The sequence below is a fragment of the Pan troglodytes genome, chromosome 1 (genome assembly GCF_028858775.2).
Source record: "Pan troglodytes isolate AG18354 chromosome 1, NHGRI_mPanTro3-v2.0_pri, whole genome shotgun sequence".
Classification (NCBI taxonomy): Eukaryota; Metazoa; Chordata; class Mammalia; order Primates; family Hominidae; genus Pan; species Pan troglodytes.
In genome coordinates, this window is record NC_072398.2 from 81,192,944 (window position 1) to 81,214,010 (window position 21,067).

General features: G+C 40.5%; 1 protein-coding gene across 10 annotated transcripts in view; it reads left to right on the plus strand.

The window, feature by feature from the left end:
• Positions 1-2,645: 2,645 nt before the first annotated feature.
• The window catches only part of ADCY10 (adenylate cyclase 10), a 106,961-nt gene continuing 88,539 nt past the window's right edge, over positions 2,646-21,067 (plus strand). The window contains exons 1-7 of one of the 10 annotated variants that reach the window (XM_003308592.7): positions 2,655-2,834; positions 11,647-11,852; positions 12,853-12,957; positions 14,802-14,840; positions 15,051-15,194; positions 17,221-17,426; positions 19,834-19,930. In XM_003308592.7, coding sequence (XP_003308640.2) covers positions 11,705-11,852; positions 12,853-12,957; positions 14,802-14,840; positions 15,051-15,194; positions 17,221-17,426; positions 19,834-19,930 — 739 coding nt within the window. In that variant the 5' untranslated portion in view covers positions 2,655-2,834; positions 11,647-11,704. Of the gene's footprint in view, positions 2,835-11,646; positions 11,853-12,852; positions 12,958-14,801; positions 14,841-15,013; positions 15,195-17,220; positions 17,427-19,833; positions 19,931-21,067 lie in introns of all 10 variants that reach the window. The other 9 variants (XM_016931814.4, XM_016931788.4, XM_063811589.1 and 6 more) reach the window with 9 other exon arrangements.

Here is a 21,067-nt window from a genome sequence, read left to right on the forward strand (position 1 = left end):
ATGTGTTTCCTAGGTTAAGCATTTAGGAAAAACATTATGAAATATGACATAGACACAAAAAAGTTTATTAAAAATTTATATGTGAACTTGGTGTTTCACTTCCTTTTCATTAAAACCTCTGCTGTGTGGGGTCTCCTAAGCCCCTCTTGTCAGTCAAATTTGTTGTAGCATTTAGATACAATCATAGGCAGTCCTCCTTTCTTGTTTCTCAGAAGTTTCATTGACAAACAACCATCACATGCTTCTTTTCTGCCCCAAAACTCTTAATCTATCCAATTTTTTAATCTTAAAAATTAAATCTTGGCCAGGTGTGGTGGCTCACGCCTGTAATCCGAGCACTTTGGGAGGCCAAGGCAGGTGAATCACCTGAGGTCAGGAGTTCGAGACCAGCCTGGCCAACATGGTAAAACCCCGTCTCTACTAATAATACAAAAATTAGCTGGGTGTGGTGGCGCACGCCTGTAATCCCAGCTACTCCAGAGGCTGAGGCAGGAGAATCACTTCAACCCAGGAGGCGGAGGTTGCAGTGAGCTGAGATCGCGCCTTTGCACTCCAGCCTGGGCGACAAGAGCAAAACTCCATCTCAAAAAGTAACAATATGTATCCTGTCAAAAACTCTCATTGCCACTTGGAACACATAGCCTAGTTATAAGTTTCACAACTATTCTCAAAGACTTAGTAAGAATATATTAGAAGTCCTTACTATCAATGCAGTTACTGAACTCCGTAAAAATAATTTCCACAGTGGTGCAAATCAATTGATTAGTATAGTTGAGTTGAATTCTTTATCACAACTTTTTGACAGGTCTTTATTGATAGCTTCACTATATAAGTTTTCTTTCTCAATGCCAAGTCTGACAGCCCTGAGTTTCCATTCAACTCTGCCACACATTAACTGTGAGACTTTGTTAACCTCTGTCTCTGACCTTTAATATTTTCAAGAGCAAAATGAGGATAATCATAGTACTGACTTCATAGGATTGTTCTAAAGATTGAGATAAGGTTTTAACACAGTGCCTGGTCCACAGTAAATATTGAAGATATGGAAAGTTCAGGAAACGGGCCGGGCGCGGTGGTGCATGCCTGAAATCCCAGCACTTTGAGAGGCCGAGGCAGGTGGATCACCTGAGGTCAGGAGTTCGCGACAAGACTGACTAACATGGTGAAACCGCATCTCTACTAAATACAAAAAAATTAGCTGGGTATGGTGGCGCATGCCTGTAATCCGAGCTACTTGGGAGGCTGAGACAGGAGAATCACTTGAACCAGGGAGGTGGAGGTTGCAGTGAGCTGAGATCACGCCATTGCACTCCAGCCTGGGCAACAAGAAGAAAGTTCAGAAAATGGTAATCTTATTAATTGAAGGTAGACCCAGAAAGTACTTTTCTTTAAGTACTTTAAAGGAAGTTTTAATTTTACTACAAAAAGGATATACTGTGCTAACCTATTTGCACGGTTTCTGAACTAATAACTTTATAGCAGAAAAGAAGCTGCTTGGGGTAGAGGAGTAGTAGGTGGGGTGGAGAATGCTCAATAAGAGATAAATTCTTTAGTCTTTTTTTGTGGTATGGCATCTCTTTTAAGGAAACTTTGATCAGGTACGTCAGTGCTGCTGTTTCCTCATAGTAAATATTTTCTTTTTTAACTTATAAAATCATAGCGAAAGGTTGAATGTTAATGAGGATGGACCTCAAAGCTAAGGTTCCTTTCTGTAAAACAAAGGTCTCTACTGGAGCCTGTTTATATAATGAAGCAGAAATAGAAAACACTGGCATTTATTAAGAATAGCTCTCCCTAAGGGGATTGTTTAATTAAATGAGGTATGATTCTAATTATAAGACTGGTTTCCACAACTCACACCAGAAAATTCACTCAACGAACATAATTAAATGACCCTCTTGTTTTCCTCCCTAAGACAACTGTGTTTTACAACATTTGGAAGTACACAGTAAACAATTATAGAGCGGGGCTTTATATGAGAACATGTACAGCTTTTTAAATAAGACTTTTTAAATTCCAATTTTAAAAGCTGTGCCCCTAAATGATAATTGTGGTTGTGATGATATACATAAGAACATTTAGAAAATCAACACATGATTTAAGCTGTTAGAAAACACACCAGCCTCTTAAAATACATTTTTCCAGTGTCACATCAGATAAAGCAAACTCAAATCCAGTGCCCATTGGATTTCAAGTTATCTTTGGGATAAATTTGATTAAAAGCGTGCACTTGACCAGTCAGAAAGGGCAGGTATATAATTCTTCAAACAAAAATTTACCTCACAAATATATCTGAAGGTAAGTACTGAATTTATTATAACTGGTAAATTTCATAGTCCTGGTACAAGCTGTAACCACTATTGACTAAAATTAGGTGTTTGCTTGCTCTGGAGATACTTCTGATGATCACCTACCAACTATTGCCTAATTTCAACCATCCTCCACATGGCCAAGGGAAGAATTGTGTAAACTACTCTGGGGTCATGTCAGTCTCCCCTGACCCTTGCCTCAAATGTGCGGATAAGAGAACCTGAAACAGCCAGTCCTTCCTTGTACAGTAGTAGGCCACTCAGGTTGGTGGGGGAGGGGACGGCAGTGCCACCCAATCAGAAACATGGTCGGTGCCCACGGAACAATGAGCTACTGATGAGGGTGTGGCCTGGAAAACGGCTTTTAGACAAAACTGTCATTTTATGGGTCAGCTATAGACAGACATGGCGCTTCAGCTGTCTTCAGAATAATGTCACCCGGCCTCCTCTCCTGTCTTCTGCAGTCTTAAAAGACCTAGTCCCTAACTGAGGTCTGGCTTTTCCTCAGCCCTGGATGAAGTGGAGGTATGTGGAAGTAAGAGTCTCAGCAGAAAGATTGATTGTAGAGCTGAAGATGAGGGCGACCGTCAGGAAAGAAGACAGCTATTGCAGTGCAGAGGAGTGGGAAGCCTGGGGCTAGAAGTCAGGGTTCAAGTTTGTGTATACCTCTGTGTCAGTCCCTTACATGAGCTTAGAAGCTTGAAGGCTTAAATATTGCCTCACCTTCTCAGCCTGGATGCTCTGTCTTTCTAGCTTACTTTCTTTATTTGCCTCTTTTCTGCAGTTTCTCACGTGATATCCTCCTTTTTATCAGTCAACAACTACCAAGTGCCTACCTCTTGAAGGGGGCTCTGGCAAGGTGCTGTCGAGTAAACAAAGATATGTAGAAGATGGTTCCAAACAGGGAGCTTACAATTCAGATGAAGACAAAATAGAAGCAATTCAAAAGATAATCAAGGATATTTGTATGGGAAGTAAGCCACTTAAGTGTAGACATTAAGAGCCACAATAGCTCAGAAGAAAAATTACCATGGCTAGAGTAGGCAAGCAAGCTTTCATGACAGGTAACACTGTGCCTTTAAGTTCAGAGTATCTCCCTCTTTGGACTGTTGTGAAACCTGACTTTACATGTAGGTGAAAAGTTGAATATAAAATCTATTAGGAAATTCTAGAGGAGAGATTTAGAGAAACTGATGAATATAATCGAACCCTAATTTCTCTTTTCATTTTTGGGTACTACTGAGTTTTCTTTACTCACACTCCGCATTCAGGAATCCTTCTTGGTTTATCTTTCGGGCCTCATTCGCCTGCTTGCCTTTTGACTCAGGTATCCTCATTTCTCATTCCAAGGTGCTTCTGTGCTTTGTCAGTACCCATGCTGTTCATGCTCTATTCTTGATGTGATAGAATTGGCTGAACAGTTGATAAGGGTACCATCAACATGCATTGAAAGTGCTCTTAAATTAAACCTACATCTTTTGTCTAGGTCATATACATCCCCAAAGTGCTATAAAGCGTATACAAATGGGATATAGCATGATATAGTAGAAACAACAGGGACTTTCAAGTCCCACAGACCTGGATATTCCAGCTTTATAACCCAGAGCAAGTTAATACCTCTGTGCTTCAGTTTTCATATCTATAGAAATCAGGTCTACTTCATAGCGCTGTTTGGATGATTAAATGAGGCAACCTATGTAGAATTGATACGGCTCCGATGAGTGGAGGAACACCAAGGTTCTTAGTCCTCATCCCGGTTTAGATAAAACAACACAGACACATGTGGAGTGATTTTAAGGATCGGAGAGTTTAATAGGCAAGAAGGAAGAGGAAAGAGGGAAGAAGCTCCCCCATACAGAGACAGAGGGAGGGGGGCTCCAAAGCCGAGAGAGGGAACCCCCAGTGGGGTGGACGTCAGCTAGGTATATATTACAGAGGCTGGAGGAGGCAGTGTCTGATTTGCATAGGGTTCAGGGGATTGGTTTGACCAGGCATGTCATTCACAAAGCCCTTGAAAAAGCTAGCCCTCACACCCTAGCCTTTTAATATGCAAATGCAGGGTGCCATGATGTTCTACACACATGGGAGTATGTGGAGGTGGCCATGTTGCCAGGAACATGTGGGGCAAGGGAAAGAAGGTCTCCGGAATGGCCATGTTGGGTGGGCCCTGTTTCTAATGGCCTTCATTTGCTTATCAAAGGTTGCCGGCCTGGCTCTAAGTGCCAAGGCTTTACAAGAAATTTTCTGGAGATGCTTTAAAAAATGAAAATTTCCCAAGGACCCCTTTTCCTCTCTATCTGCCTAAAATAATTTCTTAATAACTCCTACAATAGAATGCTTCACATAAAAAGGTCATAATAAATTATAATTACAATGTGGTATGTGCCTGTAGAAAGGTAAATACAGCTATCACTAATCATTTTGTGATGTTGCAGAACTTAAAGCAGAAAACTATATCTTCAAAAATAGAAAATTTCTATTGTCTTTTATGGGTGTTCATAAGAAACTCCCAGATATTCATTTTAGATCTCCCTGCCTTTTAAACCTATCATTTTCTTCTTTTAGTTTCACATCTACATATGCCATCTTAATCTCAAAATGCATGTACTTTCCTTGTTTGGTCATCATAAACAGAAAAATCTGTCCAAGTTCATTCACATCACCTTAATTAAAACAATAGAATCTTAACAATCATCTAATTCATCTCTACACTGACTAAAATCACCTCTGTTTGAAACGCTTGTTCTCCAATGCCATAAAGAAATAGCACTTGAACATAAATTTATTTAGTAAGGGCATTTTTACTTCCTGCAGAGAGGGTATACTCGCCAGCAGTTTTGCCACGAGAGTACACTAAACAAAGGAGACGGGGTCATTTATAACCTGACACATTCACCCTACTGCCCATTGGCCGGAACGGGACCTCACATTCTGTATTTGTCCCGATCGGCTAGCAACTTGAACCTTTTAAAAGAGGCAAAGGTAGAGGAGAACAAAAGAAGGAGGAAGTAACTTGTGGAATGCTGAGAAAAGTAAAAATACTTTTAAATAAGGAAGAGGAACAGGCTATGACCTAATGCTTGCTTGGACCAGTATAAGCATGCCAGGGCAAATATTTAGGCTACATTGTGGGAGCCAAGAACATAAAGTACATTGATTTCTTTATTATGGCTAGCAGATATTTAAGAATGTTAGCACAGGTCTTTGAATAAATTTTGCTTTTAAGAGAAGTTACTATTTATTCCTAATTAGACGGGGAGGAAAGTCTTTGAAGAGGAACCTCTACTTTACTTTTTATACCTCTACCCTCACAGGTAGATAGCTATTCAACACTTCCTAAAACTGCCCAGTTTGAACATTCATTCTTACATTGTTTATATTTGTCCTTCGGTGATTGCCAGTCATTGATCCTAGTTGATCCTGAGCAACAAAGAATAAACCTAACCCACTTTCCATCCAGTGTTAACAACTTTAGCAAAACAGTCTATACTATGCATGTGAGGAGAGTGTGGTATTGCCAAGATTGAAGGGGCTGATAGTAGGGCTGCTAGAAAGAATGCAATGTTTGGAATATATTTATACTAAAAAATTGTTTATTTAAAATTCAAATTTAACTGAGCATCCTCTGTTTTCATTAGCTCAGTCTTTCAATCTTACAAGTTTGGTAGCTAAAGAAATCAAAGTTGAGCCAGTGAACTGGGGGCAGGAGAGGGAAGAATAGAGCTACGCCCTGCTCAGTTCTGCTCAGTCCTATCTTAGTTCTCTGGCTACTCAGCACATCTGTGGAAGCCACTTCAGAGCACCCATGCCTACAGAACATACTGTTTACAGTCACTTATTCTTTGATAACTAGCTCCCTCCACTGAAGAAAAACACACCAACTTTCCTTTCCCACTGCATACTTCCCATGAACTTTAATCTTGCTAACCCAAACCAAATTTCTACCTCAAGGAGAAGGTAGGGAAGTTGTTCTTTGATTGCAGGGTCCCACATTACACCTTGCATACACACCCATGTCCCCCACTTAGCCCACGTCCACCACTTACCCCACAACTTTCACAGTTCAGCCCAAATATTTGAAGACAACTACCATTTTAACCAAAATGTCATAATTTTCTGACTTATTTCCAGTCTCTCCCATCATTCCTCACATTCCAGAGTCAATGAATTTTAAAGAGGTCAATGAACTTCAGTCCTCTGGATTAGATTTGAACACTTTTATGTATCTTAAAATTGCATTGCATCCAAATAGCTAATTAACATATGAAAAGGTGCTTAATCTCCTTAGTACCAACAAGGAAACACAAAACCACAGATACCATTGTAGCAGGACGAGCCACAGACAAAACCCCTTAGACACCCGGGTTAAAGAAGGAAGAGGCTTTATTCGGCTGGGAGCATTGGCCGACTTGCATCTCAAGAACTGAGGTCCCCAAAGAAACAGTTCCTGGCCCTTTTAAGGGCTTACAGCTGTGAGGGGTTCCACGTGAAAGGGTCATAATAGATTGAGATCTGTAGATAGCACATGTGGTTAGAATGGGGGGTTAATCTTTTAACCTCAGACCTGGTCATCAGTGGCGCCGGCTGGTCTTGCCACTGACTTCATTCCCGTGTTTTTCAGCTTTTACTTCCTCCTTCTCTTCAGAGACAGGAGACAGTAAGAGAAATGGCCTGTCTCCTCACCACCACTTACCTAGCAAGATGACTATAAGTTGAAAAGACTGACAAAATAAGTGTTGGCTGAGATACGTAGCAACTGAACTGTCATACCTTGCCTGAGGGAGTGTAAGTTGGTACCATCACTTTGGAAAGCTGTTTAGCAAGATCTACTCAAGCAGGGGTATCCAATCTTTCGGCTTCCCTGGGGCACAATTGGAAGAGGAAGAATCATCTTGGGCCACACATAAAATAATACTAACAATAATGATAGCTGATGAGCTAAGAAAAAAAAATCACAAAAAAATCTCATAATGTTTTAAGAAAGTTTACAAATTTGTGTTGGGCTGCATTCAAAGCCATCCTGGACCGCATGTGGCCCACAGGCCATAGCTTGGACAAGCCTGTACTAAAGTTTAACATGTGTATACCCTATGACCCAGCAATTCCACTCCTGTGTATATACCCAAGAGAAATGCATACATCTTTTCACCAAAACACATGAATAAGAATGTTCTTAGCACCATTATTCATAATGGTCTAAAAGTGGGAACAACCCACAGGTCAATAGTATAGTGGATAAATGTTTTGTGGTATATTCCATCAGGTGATGGAATACTATATAGCATTGAAAATGAACAATTATTGATATACAACAACATGGATGAATATCACAAACACAAAATATGTAGTATGATTTCATTTATATAAAGTTTGAAAACTGGCAAAGGTGATCTATGTTGTTAGAAATAAGAAAGGTTACCTTCAGGGAAAAGAGAAGGGTAGTGACTTGAAGGTGGCATGAGAAAAACTTCTGGAAAGCTGGTAATGTTTTCCTTCTTGCTATGAATGGGTATTACACGGATTTGCTCACCTTAGAGTAATTCAAGCTATACACTTATGATTTGTACATTTTCCTACATGTATGTTATGCTTCAATAAAAGTTTTTTAAAAGATAGCATTAATTTGCAGTAAATCTAGTTTTTTAGCTCCTCGTGCTTATGCATTTTATTTTGTTAAAAACTCTAAACACAGCACTTCGCACTTATTCTTTTGAAATTTCATTATTTTGGTTGATTAAGATATATTAAAATCCTAGCTCTGTCATCAGTGCATTAGTTCTCTCACTATATTTTCAAATTTTATTTTCCCTCAGCTTTATTAATGCAAAAATGACAAAAAGTGTACATATTTATGGTGTACAATGTGATGTTTTAATATATGTATACATTATGAAATAATTAAATCAAGGTAATTAACGTATCATCTCACATACTTAACATTTTTGTGTGGTGAGAACAGTTAAGATCTACTCTCTTAGCCATTTTGAAGTATATAATACTTTATTAACTGTATTCACCTTGCTCTAGGTTAGATCTCCAGGACTTTTTCATTGGGTCTAATTGAAACTTTGTATCCTTCAGCCACCAACATCTCATTCCCCCCACCCAACCCCAGCCTCAGGCACCACCATTCTACTCTGCTTCTATGATTTTGACTTTTTTAGATTCCATATATAAGTGAGATCATTCAATATTTTTGTCTTTCTGTGGCCGGCTTATTTCACTTAACATAAGGCCCTCCAGGTTCATCCACACTATCATACAAGAAAGAATTTCCTTCTGTTTTACGGCTGAATAGTACTCCATTGTATACATTATCCAATGTTTTCTTTATCCATTCATATGTTGATGAACACTTAGGTTGGTTCCATATCTTGGCTATTGTGAATAGTGCTGAAATAAACATGGGAGTGCAGGGATACTCATTTCAATTCCTTTGGGTATATACCCAGATGTGGGATTGTTAGATCATATGGTAGTTCTATTTTTAATTTTTTAGGAACCTGCATATTATTTTCCATAATGGCCGTACTTCCAATTATATCTTTATCAAAGTCTTCTATCGTGCCCATGGAGGCTTACCTCTGAGTTGACACCAGAATACTAATCAATTTCCATTAGGTGTGATTGCTAACCAGCCAATTATATTTTCTTTATTCCTATAATTTTGTATATTTTACTCACAAGGATATGAGAAATTTGGCCAAATGCCTTAAAGTCAATATATACATTGTCTATAGCAGTCTCTTGATTTAAAAGTTTAATAACTCTTCCAAAATAGGAAATAATGTTGGCTTGCTCTTGGCTCTGAATCCATTTGACTCCTTTTAATCACCTCTTGCTAATCTAAATAACCATTGAGGCTGCTCCCAAATATTCCAACTCTCTTTCCTATTGTGCACATGGTAGGAGTGCACTTCCCTGTCTACTTGAAACTAGGCATGGTCATGTAATTTGCTTTGGTCAATGTCATGAGTAAAAGTGAAATACATCACTTCTGGGAGTAGAATGAGTATACTCCACTACATCCTCTTTCCCACTACCTTGACAACCAGAATATTCCAGTTTGGGTCCCAAAGTGAAGGCAAAAACAGAGGAGAACCCCATACAACCCACAAGGGACATGTAGTATGAGCAAGAAATGAACAAGAAATAAGCCTTTGTTATTTCAAGCCATTGAGATTTCAAAGTTATTTGATAATGAAACATAACCTGTATTATCTCAACAAATACATTATGTTTACTGGTCTGTGTTTTCTGGGATCCATGTGTAGCCTCATCTTTTGAAATTCAAAAGAGAACGTGCCCATCTATGGTATTCCAGCCCATCTCTTGTTCTCCATGGTTTTTTGAGATTACTGACATTACACCTGTCAGTTCTTTCAGTATCTGTAGATATATGTTGTCTGGGACTAGCTAGAATTTATTTAAAATGACTGTGTGCTTTAGCACTACTTATCTTGAATTTCAATTCTTTCTTAGCAATGCTTGTTATACTTTTCAATCCTCCATGGTGGAGAAGGTAGAAACAAAAGAAAAGTTGTATGGTACACCATACTTAAGCTTCGTCCTTATTCCTCTTTTATTAATTACCTTGTTTTCAACAAAGCCTTTAAAAATCCCTCTAGGTTTTCTTAACTTTAGCATTTTTTGTAAGTCTTTCATTCTGGACATTCAATTTTCTTGTACCTTTCTTTTTATTATCATTATTATTATTTTAGAGATGGAGTCTCACTCTGTCACCTAGGATAGAGTGCAGTGACACGATCTCAGCTCCTTGCAGCCTTGACCTCCTGGGCTGAAGCCATCCTCCCACCTCAGCCTCCTGAATAGCTGGGACTACAGGTGCATGCCACCACAGCCAGCAATTTTTTTTTTTTTTTTTTTGGAGAGATGGGATTTCACTATGTTGCCCAAGCTGGTCTCGAACTCGGGCTCAAGCAATACTCCTGTGTAGGCCTTCCAAAGTGCTGGGATTATAGGCACAAACCACTGCACCTAGCATCTCACACCCTTCTTAAAAGTTCATATAGCACCAAATTTACTATCTGAAGTTATTTATTTGATTTAATTTTATCTATTGACTGTTCCTGGCACATGCTGTGGTCTTTTGCTGCATTTTTAATGCTACCCTTTTTTTTTTAAACCTTAGTTATATGTTTCTTTCTTTTGTTCACTTCTTAACACTTGAGTTTGCCAGGACTTTTCCTTTTAAAGGTTATCCAATATGTAACATTTAGCACTCATTTTTTAGAATACTAAATACATTTTTAAATGTATACTATATACATTTTAAAGTTTGTCTGTTAAATGTACAAATATTTTTCCCTGAGTTATTTTTTAAATACTTCCCCTTAAATCTAAGGGATATAAGCGACTGTCTCAATTTTTTCCTCTAATACTCTAATATATCCCAATATGACCTACTAACAAGTTCCTCTCTGCTGGTCAGAATTAAACCAAAAATAACAGTTCCTTTTCTTAAAAAAACAAATCCTCTTATATTTTCTGTATAACCTATTCCAGTAACTTGGATTGCTCTGAAAAAGTAAAGGGTGTTTGCTTTTACTGTTCAGGCTGGTAGAGCATGATTTTTACAACATTTAGGCATGAGCATTTAATCTGCCCCAGCAGCTACAGGAAGGCCTTAGGAAATCCTAGTTTTCTCAGAACTAACTAGGCAACAAATTGAAATTTCAGCATTTCCTTCCATTTACAGCTTAAGGTCTTCCATCTTTCCAGCTGCCACACACACACACACACACACACACACACACATACACACACACACACACACATTTCTGAACTCTTTTCTTCCATTTATTTAACATTATACCTTTATAGTCTTAATCTCTTGCCTATATACAAAACTCTAATACTCACTTACATATAAATACACTCACACACGAATCACATCTACACTTTTTTTTTTTTTTAAAGAGAGAAAAAAGTAAAAGACCAAGGTAGAGAGAGGGTAAAAGGAAACATGAGGACAGAAGAAAAAGAAGTCTGGCCTGAGTGAATAGAGCTTAACAGCCCACTACAACTGGACTTGCCCTGCGAGGGCCTACCCCTTCCTGCAAATGAGTTGAGCCGTTCAGCTACCCTCTTTCACCCCAGCCTCTTTGTAATGGAGCTCACTTATGCAACAGCTGTTCAGGGTGGGAGGGTTCTTCCTCTGTATAGAAATTGGCCCTTTTGAAGTGTGGCTCAACAACTCTGGCATTTTCACCACTATAAGCAGGCCGCAGGTTAGAACAAAACAAATGGAGAAAGAGCAATAGGAAAATGAGCAAATGAATATATCAGATTTCCTCTATTTCAATTTTCTTTTTAGAAGACCTATTTGGAGACTGCTTCCTGTCACCATAAAATCCTGAACATTTGTCTTGAACATGAACACTCCAAAAGAAGAATTCCAGGACTGGCCCATAGTCAGAATAGCAGCTCATTTACCAGACCTCATTGTCTATGGACATTTCTCCCCAGAGCGACCCTTTATAGATTATTTTGACGGAGTCCTGATGTTTGTTGATATTTCAGGCAAGTGCAAAAGGGATGTTTGTTTAATGTGGATGAGCAACAGGCTCGCGTGGGAATTCACATGCAGAGCTTGATTGCAGAGTAGGGAGGCCATTCTGGAGCCCTTGGGCTGTCACAGCAGATGTGCTCCACTGAGAACACAAGAGGGAGGAAATAGCTTGTGGCCCTGGCTCTCTCTCATCCTCCCTTACTCAGGACTGCCAGTCATAGGCATATCTTTAACATGCTCAAGTCCCATTCTTTGCTCCAGTATCTCTGCCCCAACTTCACTGACTCATCCTCTCCAGCCCCAAGCCCCATACACATCCCAGTCAAAATTGACCTCAGGAAATGATCTCCCTAGATGATGTTTACATCTTACTAATAAACTTGCCACCTCTTCAGAAGTGTTTGAAATGTGTGTGTTTTTGTTGCCACGGAATGAAAATTTTATTCCCAGTTAAAGAAGTTGCAGTTATCACTGTACAGTTGAGAATTTGGAAGAAAGAAATATCTGGAGCCTTTTCCTGACCCCTAAAATAATAGCTAGAGGAGGCTGCATGTCTGACACTTGACCAGCCACAAAGATCCTTAAGAAGAAACTCTGCCTGTTTTTAAAAGCTGAGGCCGCCGGGCACGGTGGCTCATGCCTGCAATCCCAACACTTTTGGAGGCCGAGGAGGGCAGATCACAAGGTCAGGAGTTCGAGACCATCCTGGCTAACATGGTGAAACCCCATCTGTACTAAAAATACAAAAATGAGCCTGGCATGGTGGCGCTCGCCTATAGTCCCAGCTGCTCGGGAGGCTGAGGCAGGAGAATTGCTTGAACCCGGGAGGCGGAGGTTGCAGTGAGCTGAGATCACACCATTGCCCTCCAGCCTGGGCTACAGAGCAAGACTCTGTCTCAAAAAAAAAAAAAAAAAAAAAAGCTGAGGCCCACTGCCTTCCAGGGTAGTCCTCTTCTGGCTCTGTTTGATTCCCCCAAGCAGCCAAGGAAACCAGCTGCACATTTATTCCAGGTTTTACTGCAATGACTGAGAAGTTCAGCAGTGCCATGTACATGGACAGAGGGGCTGAGCAGTTGGTGGAGATCCTCAACTACCACATAAGTGCAATAGTGGAGAGTAAGTGTTCCCATAGGTTTCTGGCTTGAGAATATTTCAATTCATTGTTTTTTCCGTAGTTGTCAATTATAACCTGATAGAGTACAATTGCTTAGCACTCCTTCTCTTCCCCATGAAATGTGTATAAAACCAGTCTTTTTTGAAATATGATATAGTATAACTGAAGAAATAAATATAATCAAACCTCACTAATACAGACTATTTGAGGGAAGGGATGTTTTGTGTTAGAGGGCTGAATTATAGACTGCTTTTAAAAGAACTGTAGTAGTAATACTTTTAGTTATATTATATATCCAAGTATTTATATTTATTTTTATTTATTTATTTAGAGACAGAGTCTTGCTCTGTCGCCCAGGCTGGAGTGCAGTGGCACAATCTTGGCTCACTGCAACCTTCGCCTCCTGGGTTCAAGCAATTCTCATGTCTCAGCCTCCCCAGTAGCTAGGATTACAGGCGCCCGCCCCCACACCTGTCTAATTGTTGTATTTTTAGTAGAGATGGGGTCTCACCATGTTGGCCAGGCTGGTCTCAAACTCCTGACCTCAAGTGATCCACCTGCCTCAGCCCCCCAAAGTGCTGGGATTACAGGTGAGAGCCAGGGTGCCCGGCTATTTTTATTTATTAATTTTTTTTTTTTGGAGTCAGAGTCTCACTCTGTCTCCCAGGCTGGAGTGCAGTGGCACGATCTCAGCTCACTGCAGCCTCTGCCTCCCAGGTTCAAGCGATTCTCCTGCCTCAGCCACACACGTAGCTGGGGTTACAGGCGTGCGCCACCATGCCCAGCAATTTTGTATTTTTTTCAGTAGAGATAGGGTTTTACCATGTTGGCCAGGCTGGTCTCTAACTCCTGACCTCAGGTGATCCTCCCACCTCAGCCTCCCAAAGTGTTGGGATTATAGGCGTAAGCCACCACGCCTGGCCTATCCAAGTATTTTTAAAAGCCAGCATCTATAAAACCCAAAGACAGTCATTAAGAGATTGTTGTATGAGTAGATAAATGATTTATAATTAGCTTCTCAATAATTTGTCTCCTAATGATGGATGCTGAAGCACTTAGAGTGAACTGAAAACTTTAGTCCCCTTGTCAACCTCTGCCTGCCATCTTGTTTGCATTGTTAATTCAAACTATTCATGAAGACAACGGTTTACTCTGTTATGGTGAACTCCTGGCCTAGTGTTTTATCAGACTCTGAGTTCCTTAGTAATATCTTGATGTTACCCACTAGATAAAATTTAATGCTTCATAAAAGCAGGAACTATGGTTGATTCCTTTCTGCATCTGACTTGGCACAACAGGTGCTTAACCAATCCATGATGATGCGTAACTAAAAGAGAGAATGGCCATTTATGCCATACCGTCTAAATAAACAAAATACAAAGTTGGTAATAACCAAAAATGCAAGTGACTATGGTTGTGATTTTCCCATTCCCTGACTCCTAGTTTTTGTGGAGTCCTGTCATTCATCCCCCCACCCATGCTTACACAAGCCCCAGCCTATAACATATATTGATCAATAAATTAATTAAAAGCATTCCATTATCGTGGGAGGAGGGCAGCTGTCTTCAGACCTCATCAGAAACCCTAGCTGCCTTTCTCCTGTCTTTCCCCATTCACAGAAATGGAGCATAGATGTAAACTGGTTCCACATACTCATTCTCCACTTGAGGAAACAGACTCAAATGGGTTAAGTGGCTTGTCTGGGATGAGATCTTTAGTATAAGCCTATTCTCTGAATCACTGTTCTTTTGATCTAGTTTCTATTCCACTAAGAAAGAATGATTTTTTTTTTTACTACCTTTAAGGAATCAGGGTTTGATTTAATTTGTTTTTTTTTTTTTCTCAGAAGTGTTGATTTTTGGAGGAGACATCCTGAAATTTGCAGGTATGGGGGCTTACTAAGATAGGAGGGGTAAGAAAGGAGTGCTGAGGTGCCTGTGCTTCTGTGTTGGGGACAAAGGAGGCATCCTAGAGAAGGGAGTGGCCAGGAGATAGGCTGAGGAATGCTTGATGACTAAGTTTCTATACAGATCTCATACAAAATAGATTGATCCCCAGGGCAGGTCAAAAGCCCGCCGCATGTCTCTCTCTGAAGGTGATGCACTGCTAGCCCTGTGGAGGGTGGAGCGAAAGCAGCTGAAAAACATTATCACAGTGGTAATTAAATGTAGCCTGGAGATCCATGGATTGTTTGAGACCCAGGAGTGGGAAGAAGGCCTAGACATCCGAGTCAAGATAGGTAAGCATTTGAGAAGGAATAAATCCTACGGCAGCTGGGATAGGGTCTTGACTCCTGGGGCATCTCTCTCTCCCAAAGAGAAGTAGTAGAACATGGTGGCTCAGCCCCATGATGCCCTGAACTTTGGCATCAGGACAATCAGAATGTGAATTTTGGCTTCCTCACATACCAGTTGAGAGAATTTGGGTTAATCATAGTATCTACCTAATAAGCTATTACAAAAAGTAAATTAGTTGGTATGGTAGTTAATGCATAGGAACCACCCAATAAAATAGTCTTTATGACTGCTACTGCTGTTATTATTATTCCATCTTGCTGCTTGTCAAGGTTGTGCAGTATAAAACAAAATAGACTAGCTTGCCATTACATAGTTTCAGCAACGACATGAGACTGGTCACCCACTACCTCATAAGAATGAGGTGTAGGAAAACTTAACAGGTCAGCCTGCAACACAGCTCCAGCTTTACACAAGGCTTCTTAAAGTTATACATATAATATAGTAATAGTCACACATATTTCCTTATTACATTGCAGACATTACACACTATGCATGTGCAAACATTACGCACACTAAATGACAGTCCTGAGATACAGGCATCATTGTATCCATTTCATAGATGAAAAATGAGATTCTGAGAGGTATAAGTAATGAGTAACAGAGTTATGGTTGGTGCTGTTGGTGTTAGCTTCCTCCTAACTAAACTTTGCAAAACTTAGAATTCTCACATGTCATACCTGATAGGATCATCAGCAGTTATACAATTAACTGTTTCTTAGCCTTCTTTAACCTATGCCCGCTTTTGATGTTGTTAAAAATTTCCAAATAAGGCCAGGTGCAGTGGCTCACACCTGTAATCCCAGCACTTTGGGAGGCCAAGGTGGGTGGATCACCTGAGGTCAGGAGTTTGAGACCAGCCTGACCAACATGGTGAAACCCCGTCTCTACTAAAATACAAAAATTAGCCAGGCGTGATGGCGGGTGCCTGTAATCTCAGCTACTTGGGAGGCTGAGGCAGGAGAATTGCTTGAACCCAGGAGGCGGAGGTTGCAGTGAGCCGAGATGGCGCCATTGCACTCCAGCCTGGGCAACAAGCGTGAAACTCCATCTCAAAAAAAAAAGCCCAAATAAGTTAAATATTTTGTTGAAAAAAAAATCAAAGTTATTGTAATACTGAATATTTTTTCTAAGTTAGTACCCAAGGAGTCTGATGTGTTATCCTTCTTGAGAATGATGGGAACCCAGCCCCCTCTTGCATGCTGATTGGCTGTTAGTGAGGTGGGTCCCAGCACCTTTTTTTAGAGTAAGTCCAAACATCAGTGTGTTTCAGATAGAAAACAAACTGTATGTAGAATCAGGGGGGAATCAGCCCTGACAAATCAGTATAGCAGAGAGCGAAGATAAAAAATAAACGTTGATTGTATTACAGTCATTTGAAAGAAATGTGTGTCACTTACAGTTCATTTATACATATTGTGTACATGTCATATTATACAATATCTTCTTCTGTCACTTAGGTTCCAAAACTTTCATTCACCAACTTAAAAACAATGAGAGAAACGGTTGTTGGGATGGGATGTGTAACTGTCAAATGCATACTTCCTTTCCCCCACCCTTTGTTGTCTAAAATTCAACCCTAAGGGATTATTTTTAGTTACAGCTTCAATCTCTGCTAAAATGCAAATTCTCCCAAAATAAGAATTATTAAAGGTATTCCCTGTTGCCCTTAAGTATACATAATTGAAGAAAAGGTAAAAATAACTTTGGGGACTGGTAGGACCATGTAGTGAGATAATGTTACAGACAGGCAAAATTTAGTGGTAGAACTTTCTAGCTTTGGAAGAAGGGGAGCTTTGGAAGGCCCGAGCCCAAAAGAGATATGCCATAATTCCTATGTAAAGTTTTAGAAGTGAGATTTTGCTCTGAGATAGTATAGTCCCACCAAGATTATGGTTTTTCCAAAAACCTGTGCTGCTGGGAAATAATCCAGAACTTCTTGTGCAAACCTATTTCTTGCCTTCTTGCCAGGACTGGCTGCTGGCCACATCAGCATGTTGGTCTTTGGAGATGAAACACACAGCCACTTTCTGGTGATTGGTCAGGCAGTGGACGATGTGCGCCTTGCACAGAACATGGCTCAGATGAATGATGTTATTCTGTCACCAAACTGCTGGCAGCTCTGTGACCGGAGCATGATTGAAATTGAGAGTGTTCCAGATCAGAGAGCAGTTAAGGTGGGTGTGATGCTGCTACTTACAGAAAGTTCTGCCAGCCTGTAACAGAGGCCCCCTGCCAGAAGAGTCACTGGGCACGCTGGTTTCATAAAGCTCCTGGGCTGGAGATTGGGAGGGGGTCAGTCTGGGTTAGGCTACAGAGGCTTTAGTCCAGGGCAGCTCCTCTGGGAGGAGCCCAGGCTGGTGAGCTTGAGGAGGAAATGATTAGGCTTCTTTATGGGTAACTGAGGATATGGAATTTGGGGATTGAGGCCTTTTGAGGGGCTAGCGACCTTGCTTAAGGAACCAGAAGGGTCTGCCGGTTCATCCAGGAGCAGAGGGGAATAGTTTTAAAGGCTGTCATTGACCCTCACTTTCTTTACCCAACACCCTCCTAACCCAGGATGAGGGATCACTGAGGGTAAAGGTTGGAGTTGAGCAAGTGTGGCGAAGTTCAGTGATAGAAGAGAGACTTCTCTTCCTGTGGCTCTGCCTAGTAGAAAACATTGTGGTTAAGTTGCAGATTGACTATAAGCAGAACTGTCCCTGGGATATGGACAATTAAAAAAGCTGTGCTTTGAGGGTATGAAAGTGGAAGAAAGGTGTGCTGCTAGATGAGCCAAAGGAATGGGACTACGCGGCAGAAAGAAAGAAAAGACAGAGAATCCGTGCAGATGCTGGTCAAGATAGGAGGCACTCCCACACTCATGCATCAGCCTACAACCCTCACCACCACCACCCACTCCTCACTCTTCCAGCAAGACATATCCAGCCTGCATGGCCTAGCTGGCTTATAGCAATAGCCCATTCCCATGCTCTTCAATCATTCTTTTAAAAAAAAAAAAAAACGGAGTCTCGCTCTGTTGCCCAGGCTAGAGTGCAATGGCGTGATCTTGGCTCACTGCAACCTCCGCCTCCCGGGTTCAAGCAATTCCCTGCCTCAACCTTCCGAGTCGCTGGAATTACAGGTGCCCGCTACCACGCCCAGCTAATTTTTTGTATTTTTAGTAGAGACGGGGTTTCACCATCTTGGCCAGGCTGGTCTTGAACTCCTGACTTCGTGATCCACCCGCCTCAGCCTCCCAAAGTGCTGAGATTATAGGTGTAAGCCACCACGCCCAGCCTCTCTTCAAACATTCTTGATACCTTTAAAAATTGTTTTAACTTTGAATTCATGTTAGACTTACAGAAAAGTTGAAAAAATAATACAGAGTTTCCATATATCCCTCACCTACCTTCCCCTAATGTTAACATCTTTCATAACAAGACTGCAATAGTCAAAACCAGGAAATTAACATTGGTACAATACTATGCACTAGTTAAAGACCTTATTTGAATGTCATCAGTTTTCCCACTGTGGTCCACTTAGTGGAATGTTCCAGGACTGTATGCATGATCTCACATTGCATTTTGTTGATATTTTTGAGTAGTCTCCTGCAGTCTGTAACAGCACTTCAGTCTTTCCTTGTCTTTTATGACCTTGACACTTGAGAGTTGTCAGTTATTTTGTCAAACATATCTCTGTTTAGTTTTGCCTGATGTTTTCTCTCTCTCTCTCTCTCTCTCTCTCTCTCTCTCTATATATATATATATATATTTTTTTTTTTGAGATGGAATCTTACTCTGTCACCCAGTGGGGAGTGCAGTGGCATGATCTCAGCTCACTTCAACCTCTAACTCCCAGTCTCAAGCGATTCTCCCACCACAGCCTCCTGAGTAACTGGGACCACAGACATGTGCCACTACGCCTGGCTAATTTTTTTTTTTTTTTTTTTTTTTTTTTGTATTTTTGGTAGAGACAGGATTTCACCATTGTTACCCAGGCTGGTCTCGAACTCCTGAGCTCAAGCAATCTGCCCACCTCAGCCTCCCAAAGTGCTGGGATTACAGGCCTGATGTTTTCGCTTTATTGGACCAAGTTGATGCTTTTTTTTTTTTTTAACCAAGAATACCACAAAAATGAGGTCGTGCCATCCTCAGTGTGTCATCACATGTGTCTCATGATCTTGATGTCTTATGACTGGTGATGCTCCTAATTTCTTTTTGGCCATCAGCCCCCGTCCTTTAACACTTATAAGGAAGAAATGGTGTGCAGTTTAACCAGGTTTTATTTGAATTAAAATGTTATGAAGGAAAAAAAGCAGGAAAAAGTTCTAAGGGCAGAAAAGTATAAGATTAATCCCCCTTGGAATGACCCTCTCTGTACATATACCAAACATTGAGATGTGAGTGAACACTGTAATTGGAAATATTTTTTAGATTTTCAGTTTAAAATTTCAATTTTACAAATCAAAGAGTTTTGGTGTTTAAGTGTGCCAATCACTGTTCAGTCAAAAGCATACTCTCTGACTTTCTGCTAAGAAATTACACTTCAAAGGATTAAACAGTTCTCAGAATAACTGAAAACTTCTCATTTGCTTTTATTTAGGTTAACTTCTTAAAACCACCCCCTAATTTTAATTTTGATGAATTTTTCACAAAGTGTATGACCTTCATGCATTATTATCCTTCTGGTGAGCACAAAAGTAAGTACCCACCATGGAAAAATGCCTTTGCCCCTACCAGTGGTCAGTAGGGTCTTATATCAATGCCAACAGCTTCATTACTGGTGGGTGGGCTACTCAACACAGCTCCTGGTCCTTACCAGCACACAAAAGGGACCTACTTCCCATTCTCCGGGACAGCAATTCTAAGTATGACACTCCCCACACCATCCACCTCTCCCTAGGCACTGACTCCTTTCCCTCATCCATCAAACATTAATAAGTATCCCCTAGGATAAAAGAAAAAGTAAAGCTTCTTTCCGTGCTGCTTTCCCCTCCTAACCTTCACCAATAAACTTCTAGGAAAAGTAATCTGTAAATGTATTTATACCTGCTCTCATGTCCCCTTATTTATTTATTCATCCAATAAATATTGATTGCAAGCACCTTGATGTCTGTGCTCACCTGCTCTTCAGTCTTGCACCGCTGACACCTAGCTTCTACGCTAGTCCCCTGCTGTCTACTGAGACTGTTTATGTCAAGGCCACTAAGGACCATTAATTTGCCAGACCAGGTGACCTCTTCTCAGGCCTCATCCTAGATGGTTGACCATAGCTTATGCTCTTTTCTTGGACACTACCTTCTCCTTTTTCCTTGGGTTCAAAAGTATTATTCTTTTCTAGTTTTGCCTTAACCTCTCAAATCACCTGTTTTCAGTCCTCTTTGCTTAGTTTCCTTCCCATGTCTTAAATGTTGGTGACTTCAGGTATCTGTCTTTGACCTTGTAGTCTTCTCTACTCACTTCTTAGTGAACCATTTATTCGTGCTTAACTTCCATATGAGTAAGATGAGGCAAGTGAGAAGACTGTATCACAAAACTTAAGCAGACACTCACTCTCAAGGTCCTGCAAGTTGCTTATATCACCCGAGTCTCAGACCTAACTGCCAGAATTCACTTCAGTCTTTTGTCCTGAATTCTAGGACAGATTTTTGTCCTGAATTCATAAAAAACAACCAAAATACCCTACCTGTGGGTGACTTCCACTGGATGTCAAATAGGCATCTAATATTAACGTATCTGAACTTTAGCTACTTACCCTTCCCTGGAAACTCCATCCAAGTGAGAAACATCAGAAACATCTTTGAATCATTCTTTCTCATCACTTATGTACAGGTCTG